This window comes from Acyrthosiphon pisum, chromosome A1 (genome assembly GCF_005508785.2).
Source record: "Acyrthosiphon pisum isolate AL4f chromosome A1, pea_aphid_22Mar2018_4r6ur, whole genome shotgun sequence".
In the NCBI taxonomy this organism is placed as follows: domain Eukaryota; kingdom Metazoa; phylum Arthropoda; class Insecta; order Hemiptera; family Aphididae; genus Acyrthosiphon; species Acyrthosiphon pisum.
In genome coordinates this window covers 41100889-41110076 of record NC_042494.1, presented here as the reverse complement: position 1 = coordinate 41110076, position 9188 = coordinate 41100889, and the positions used below count along the sequence as shown (strand labels likewise).

General features: G+C 31.7%; 1 protein-coding gene across 2 annotated transcripts in view; it reads right to left on the bottom strand.

Moving 5' to 3' along the window:
* Window positions 1–5326: 5326 nt before the first annotated feature.
* LOC100159643 (short stature homeobox protein 2-like) overlaps window positions 5327–9188 on the bottom strand; it is a 22158-nt gene continuing 18296 nt past the window's right edge. The window contains exons 4-5 of one of the 2 annotated variants that reach the window (XM_016805571.2): window positions 6761–6927; window positions 5327–6577 (exon numbers count right to left, since the gene is read on the bottom strand). In XM_016805571.2, the coding sequence (XP_016661060.1) occupies window positions 6386–6577; window positions 6761–6927 (359 nt within the window). In that variant the 3' untranslated portion in view covers window positions 5327–6385. The remainder of the gene's footprint in view (window positions 6578–6760; window positions 6928–9188) is intronic. The other variant, XM_001946523.5, reaches the window with a different exon arrangement.

Below are 9188 nucleotides of genomic sequence, written 5' to 3'. Positions count from 1 at the left end.
TACTAGGTATGTTTGAATATATAAATATATTTTAACCGTATAGGAACTTTGTATCTACCAATAATATTATATACCTACTAAACACTGATTCTATACCTTATTTGGCCGCAAAGCAACCCTACAAACACGGCATCGCTGCCTATAATATAATTTTATATTGGATATTATTTTAGCCGCGCGCACATTATAATATAATATAATATAATATTATTATTTATTACACGCACATATACATATATATATATATATATATAATATATATTTAGGGGTATGGGTTTTATAACGTCCGAATTTTCAATACCGTTTTGCATATTTCCGGGCGGCGCGACTGGCGGGCGCGTGTTTGGGGCGGGAGTGAGACTGCGCCCCGGAATTCGTTCGGGCGGGGGTTGTTTTTGGATATTCCGACGGCGGTGCGCGGCGCAGTGATTCCCACGCCGGCCATATATCACGCGGGAGGCCAGAGAACGCGATTTATACCGACGGGGGGGCGAGCGATCCACGATTGCTATTCCCAGATTGAATTAAAACGCCGTTAAGTCTGCGCATACACATACAAATATACAATATGCATACACACATAATATATATACAGTTGCAGTGCATCGCGCCCGTACGCGAGATTTACCCCACATTATATTTTTTTAACGCCAACGACGCTCACGCGCCAGAAGGATGTACCATAGCAGGGTGTCTCCGTACACACCTACCTGTCTACTATAGTATACTAGTATACTACTGTAATACTATACTAAATAATATGAATAAACCTATTCCGTCTCCTCCAGGGTAAACTTCGAGTTACGTATATTATAATATAGGTGCGCACGACCACGTTTGAATATTACCTATGAAAAATAAAATATATTACCTATTATTCGGAAATATGTATTTAAAATTTAAATATATTTGCAAATAATTGGTATTACTTATATTATGTAATTAACTATAATGTAGTCAGTTTTGTGTCGACCATCGAATAGTATATAACGCTTCTATCACTCATATTATATACTTTTGGTAACAGACAAATAATACCGCGAACAAAACAAAGTTTTACAATTGTAAATATATCAAGTTATATGATATAGGTATATAATATATATTTTATATACATAAAATCGAAATATTAACCAATCAAAACGATATTTATCGTCATTTTCACTATCCTCGTCGTCTATCCCAAGCTGGACAATAAAAGCAAACATTTTGTTTCTTCAAACCGATATGCGCACCTCTCTTTAAGAAAATAGTTCGCTACCTACCTGATGGACTTAGACCTCCTATGGTCACGGATCTGCCTGCTACTCAAGGTGAGATCCACTGGACGGAAAACGATGGCTTTATTCGTAAGTCTCCGCCAATATTTATTAAAAATATTACTAACCTCAATGCACTAAACCACGATCTTATCCTTATCTTGGAACCACATGAGTCTACGTTTATAATGTAAAAAGAATTCCTTAAAATGAAAACACTGAACAAAAACAAAAAAATATTGGAATATCTTAATTTCATATGGAGTCAGATCTGTCATGCCTCGCCAGGTCCATCCAATCAAAGCGGTAATTCGTCATTTACATCAGTGCTTCTCAACCTTTTTTGTTATAGGGCCCCCTAAATTTAATATAAAACCATCAAGGCCCCCCTCAATCAGAATTATTAATTATTTTTTCTTAATGATATACTAAATTTACATGCACTATTTCACACAAATAAATTATTAAAATGTAAAGAAAATAAATGTTTTTTAATGTATTTTTGAAACATGCAATCTTATAGTTGTATAAAATTTAAAACATATATAAACAAAAAAGAATTGGCAATTACTATAAAGCTAGAAGTATCTAGAAGTTTCTGGAATTCTTATGTTGAAGTAGAAGTATCATTGTATTATTGTATCAAGTATTATTGTTATTATACTTTAATCAGTTATCTAAAAACTCTAATATAAGATAAACTTTCCCGATGTAATAAATAATGATTAATCATATGGACGGTTATAATATAATGTATACGTTATAATGTTATATTTATATAATAACTAAATAATCGAAAATATTTTAAATTAAATAAATATTTCAAGGCCCCCCAGTCATATAGCCACGGCCCCCAGGTTGAGAAGCACTGATCTACATCACACAATTTCCCAACGAAGACATTAAAACAGTAAATTGAAGAAATGTGATTCTCCGTTCTAAACGTTTAAAATATCCTCAAGGATCAACAAACTGCATCTGCAAGTAATTTCTATGAATGTTGTAAAAAAATTAATGGAACTTTACCATATTTAAGCTAACAAAATTGCTTAACTTCGAAGTCATCGTCGAAAAACTCAGAAAAGATCGGCAACAGTCATAATGTAAACGGGGCCAGTCATACGGGGGCACTAATAGGCACTAACTCATCATGCTGTGCTAAATGTAGCTTGGATCATCTTATTAAATATTGTAATAAGTCACTTGAAATATCTATACCGGTCAAATGCAATCTATATTCCGGCGCGCGCTCCACCAACTATATTATCATAAACTATAAAGGCGGTATCACGTTGCACGTCTTATAAAAAGTTAAAACTTTTCCTCTACACTCGACAAGAAACAATCTTTTCTTCCTAACAGTATCAATTAAATAAATAAACGTATCCTAAGGACCATCCCAACAGAACATCGAAGATCCAGATGCTCATACCCAGCCCAGAATGAAAATATATAAGCTACGTGTAAACTAAAATGTATCTTCATTTTAGATTCTATTGGTTTTACAATGGTGTTAATTTTTTAATTTTTTTTTGTATCCTGTATACAAAATGTCTACCAGAAGGAGTACTTCGATTTCAACATAATATAGTACCTTATCTATTAGTAAATTGGATCAAGATGGTACTTTAGACAGGTCACTTTGAGATTTTCTCAATAATTACTTAATGCCACGGAAAAAACCACCGAAAATTACGAAAAAACGCTAAAAATAGGATTTTAATTTCTAACACTTTGTTTATCACCATAGAAACGAATAAAAAATTATAATATTATAATATTAATTCAACTTACATGATAAAATAAATAATAACAATATAAAATATCCAGACTGACAAACTGTCTCCGTTCAGAATCATTTTTCCTATACAATGATATTAGGTATATCATTGAATTTTTGAATTCAAGTCGAATACAATCCATTATACAATGACCCACTTGTAATCTACTGTACAGCAGAGCGACATCCACTTACCTGTTTTTTTAATTTAAATTCCATAACCAGTCCACTGATCTACCTTCTTTCAAGTTTCGCGATAATATATTCACGTTTAATATTTCCACGCATATAATTATCTCCATTATCAGCTCCTGTAATTCGTTCATAGTTTATATTTCATATCTAATGTTTCATATAAATAGGTAACTACAATTGTAATCGTTCACAATGTTATATTTTTATGGTCGTGCGAGCAATAATATAATATTGTATCCTAATATATAATAAAAAAATTCTAAAACAACGGGAAAAAAATTTATTTTTATTTTTATTTTATTTCTAGTTCAGGTAAACTACATTTTTTTTTTTTTTTTTATTAATTTCAACAATCGTGGGTGTGATTTTAAACGAAATAATAATTTTCCAAAATTATACTTGAAAAATAATAAATATAAATGCATAGTAAACACACACTAAGCGGCAAGTGCATAAAGTATAATATTATAATATTTTGTGTTTACAGAAACCCGCGAAACACGTGAGCACACTGCGCCATCACCACAATATAATATTATCGTTTTTGTTTGATATAATATATAATATATGACACATGGTTAACGTTTATATTATTTATTATGCATTTTATAACATATAAACGCATCACGTACGTTGAATTATATATTTTATGTAGCCATGTAGGTAAATATCATGTCTTTTCACTTGACAAAAGTTTTAACTACAAACAAAATGTCACAACCATCTACAAATTAGTAAGACGTATAATATAACACTTAACACGAGTAACTGTAATAACTGTAATAATTTACAAACAATAATAATAATGATACAAAAAATATTATTGCATAAAATAATAGGTAATAATAATAATAATTAATAATAAAAACAGTGCAATTTTACAAAAAAAAAAAAACGCTACCTGCCTATAAGACGAAATAATATATTATAGATATGATAATGTGGAATTTTCTTTTTAGGCACATTTTTTAATTTTTAATTTCTTAATAGCTCGATCCCCTGTTATCGCACAAGTACCTATAGGTAACATTTATTATGACCTTTATATTTTTCAATGAATATCTTTGTTAAGGTAATTTTTCGTGCATCTGTTCGATCAAATAATACAGAATGACAACTGACAAGTTGACGAGTTGACCACATAATTATTTAGCATTTACTAATAGGTATGCGGTATAACTTTCAATTTTGATTGGAACATAATATATTATAGGTTATTCACAGCATATGCATTAAAAATTATAATCATGAATCAAACTGTTTTATTAATATAATAAAATATTTTTAACGCGCATTTGTGAAACTATGTTCTCGAGTTTAAATGGATTTATATTATGTAAAAAATTACAAGTGTTACAATTTTAAGACAAACTTATATGGGTAACAAAAATAAATATATTAACTTAATCTTCCAAATTATTACTATATTTTTTAACACTACTATTAAAACAGCCACAAATGTAAGTTTTTAATCTACAACTCGTACAAGTATAGAATATATTTGTATACAAATCTTAATCATAAAAGTTTCTTGGTTTACAAGAGAACACTGTACATTATTAAACGAGTAAAAATATTATACCGATGGGACTTATATACTTTACATTTACAATATTTGAGTTACTCTATATCTACGATACTATCTTGAGTATAATACATTTAACTTATTTTTAATATTATTTATAGTTTTATAAGTTTAATTTGTAAATTAAATTTGTTAGATTTATCTGTATTATTGCACTAAAATACAATCGATGCGATATCGGCGATTTGACAATTCTAGCTATAGCAATACAAGTTTAAGTTAAAAATATTTTATTGTTGTAAGTTTATAACATTAATTTGAAATCGGAATGCTTAGTTAAGCGTTAAATGTATTTTACACGTATAATTAAATCACCGTATATTATCGTATACAATTGAATATAACAAGTAATAACATGTCAATGTAAGTATAATGTATATATAGCCACATTGACCATACAGTATAATTATATTTATAATAATAATAATAATAATAATAATAATAATAATAATAATAATATAATAAATAAATACAAATATAGTAAATAAATATAATAATATACATGTAATTGATAGTAAATTAAAGTTATTATCATCGTTAAGTACCTATCGGGTAGATTATTAGTTCAATAAGTGTTCAATGTTCATTATTAGATAGCGTATAATATATTTTAATTACCTATTAGATTGATGTATTTATTACATAGGACGACGAGAACAAAATATATAATAATTTTATTAGGTATTAGATATTCTGTATAGGTAGGTAGGTAGGTAGGTACTCATAATAAGTCATATGAAAACAACGTTTAAATTTCAACCTGTGGTACTAAATATTTTTAATTTATGCTTATATAGTTATATACCTACAATATATTAATATCATATTAAATAATTCGCACCCCAGCTAGAAAGGAGACACAATTAAAAAAATGGAATTTTCAAAAAAAAAAAAATTATGAAAATTATTATAGGTACAACTTATGTTGATTCATAAGTTTCAGATAAGTATTTTTGGCAGTAAACTATATTACATTATAAAGAGTTATTATTCTAAAAAAGTTTTATGAATCTGTAAATCAAATCTTGTTGAATATTATGATGTGGAACATTGCAGGACAAAACATTAAACGCGCCATTAAAGCCGAAAGGAGTTATTATGTCACTTTTTTGCTTTTCTAAAATCATTGTCTGCTGTTATGACACCTCAAGTAATATCTATATGTCACTTTTCAAACACAAATTATAAAACTAAAACGGTCAAAACTCGAAATGTGTCGTTTTTCTTCACCAACAGCTCCGCACATTTGTCTTGAAACACTAATGTGACACCGTTCTTACCGTGATTACTATAAATTCGTCTAAAAGTAAAACTGACAAAACTGCTCAATGGTGGATAAGTTTAAAGTTTGAGGTAATCGTTTATCGTGCAAGCAAGGGTACATCATACGTATTTAATAACAACATAGTATAGACTTAAGATTGGGAATTTTTTGAACTGTGTCACCGTTCTCACCGTGGCCGTGGGTGCGGTATTATGATGTTTCGAAGTAGCATGAAAGTATTATGTAAATGTTGACAGTACCATATAAAAAAAAAACATAACGAAAAAAAGTCATGCCTAATGTTAAACAATCTCTTGGTCTCTACTAATGGCTTCGGCATGTTTTTTGGCTTTTAACCGCAAGTCAGCTATACTAGAATTTTTGGTTAACAGTCTATCTTGATGTAATGCTGCAAGAGCAGCTAGACTCAGACCACCCGGAGGATATGGCGCAGGGCACAGAACACCTCTTCCCATGGCCACTGCATAATGTAACTGCAATAAATATATATATATTTCTCTTTGACTTAATAATACAATAATATATTTCACGGCTACGTACAAGATTCACACGATTTCTGTGAACCATTACACATTTTACACAGCAGGTTGAATTTTGATATTTTCCTTAACGAGTTATTTGTTTTAAGTATTAAATGTAATCGATAATACACTAACAATTACCTGTTGTGCGGCAGTCAATATGGCTGGATCGAACGCAGAAAACGCGGCCGCAGCTGCAGCCGATGAATTGAATTGCAACTGCGGCAGTCTTGGCACGTTTACGTACGGGGCCACTCGACACGGCTCTAGAGGCGTAGATACGTTCTGGTGCATCATTAAGCCTGTAAACAAATAATAATAATAAAAAAAAAATAATACATAGCAGAGTTCCTAGCCGAGAAAATATAAAATAATAGTTTAAGTATTAGTCAGCTAAATGATATACGGTATAGGTATGGCCTTATGCCCTTATGGCTATACGACAAAATATTCTCGGCACATCTTCAAAACCAAAACAGTGAAGCCCTGACTACGCCACCGACGTGCGTATTGTATAATTGTGTACCTATACTAAATTAACTCTTATATGATATGGTAATTAGGTGTTTGTAAGTGACACGCATTGATCTTTACATTTTACAGGCAGGCTAACCGGAGTAAGAAAACTCGATATCGCATAAAAGCGTCACATATTTTAATATCGTAATAATACAATGGCTACAATACACGGAAACATATAGACAAAACAGGATACGATCAAAACAACAATATAAAATATATTATATTATACCTTTTGACGGGATCGCCTAAAACATACACATTACAGGCATTATTGGACGACTGTGCGGCGTGTGTGCCGCTTGCATGCATGCGCGCACGCAACGAGACGGTCAATAATAAATTATTATCAGTGCACCGATTGTGACAATAACAATAATAATAATAATAAGGGCGCGGGCACACATATACACGCATATGGGATGTTTTGCACGGATCACGGAGGGATTACAAATAATCTGGACCCGTACATAATAACGCGCATACACACATACACATATATATATGTATTATACAGTCGTCGCTTAATCAAGTTAAGTGTGTGTGCGGCGCAACGAGTGATTGTCACCCGATTGCACCCCAGTGAGCGATTAGGAGAACTGCTCTACTGCAGCGGACCGTCACTCACTCGCTCCCTCTCCCCATCTCCGTCTGTGATCCTCGCTAAACGGTACGCACACACGATATTATATATATATATATATATACACATGGACATTCGCAAACTCTCGTACCCCGGGTTGGGGTGAAGGTGGCTGTTCCTCGGGGGAGGAGGGGATTCGTTTGTTTGTTTTTTCTTTTTCTTTAACTAATTCAATTTCGATTCCTCCTCGCGGTCCGTCGTGTGTCTATGGCGATCACGACGACGACGACGACGACGACTGTTATACATATTTTATCCGTTTATGATACATGATAATATACAATATAAAGATAGGTAAAACTCTAAAAGACATATTATTTTCACGTAGGAGACGCAGTGGCGCAACAAGGGCTAAAACGTTGCGTGGGCTGTAGCCAGCCACTGATGTTACATGAAAAGTAACCCGCGAAGCCGTTGCCCTCACACCACCATATGACTATATTATATTCACTTAAAAATATAAAACAGTTTTACAAAAAAAAAAAACAAATTTTTATACATTCAATTTTAAATTTTCACAATAATAATATATTATAGTGTTTGTATATAATTTATAGTTCAGTGCACATACTGTAAAATAATGTATAATAATCGTACTGATGTATCGACAAAAATCTTTTTCTTAAAAACAACTACAGGCATCATGCAGCTAATGATATTTATGATATTTATCATAGGTAGGAAATATAAAATAATTATAAAATTGAAAAAAGAAAATTAAGAATGACCTACTGTTAAATTTTAAAAGGTTAATTAATATTTTAGGAAAAAATTGAATAATACATTTTTTTGGGGAGGGCTATCAGAAGTTTTGGGGGTACTATGCACTCCAGCCATCCCCCTAGTTACGCGCATGAGAAGACGGCTTCAAGGACGGCCGCCGACGAGTACAGATTGAACACTATATAATAGTATGATGTATGAATGATAATACTCATATCATGTCTCATTTCGTAAAGCCTGTGTGAACTGTTGTCATTTCATTCGTCCGTTTCATGAGATTTTAATTACCTACTCTTTTGTACGTACCTGCGGTAGCCGTCGTAGTTGTATCGCACTTTTTACACGACTATAATATCGTCCGTTCGGTTGTAAGTATAACAGGAATATGTAGGTACAATACATCTACGACATTAACATGGAATCTTATGTAAGCACAGAGTATTGAATATAGATGTACAGCGCGTAAATGTCTTTAAGAGGACGCTACACCCGCATACGTTGTCCCCGTCTTACAAAAACACAACATAGCAAAAACTGTTTTGCGCGGGACAACTAAGCTCTCTCTTCATTTATAGTAGAATTTCCAAAATTCCACATCGCATAGGGAAAAACTTAATCTGTGTCGTAGCGTTTTTGTTTTATTATGGCAATAGTTTTTAATAATTAAGCGAAAAAAAC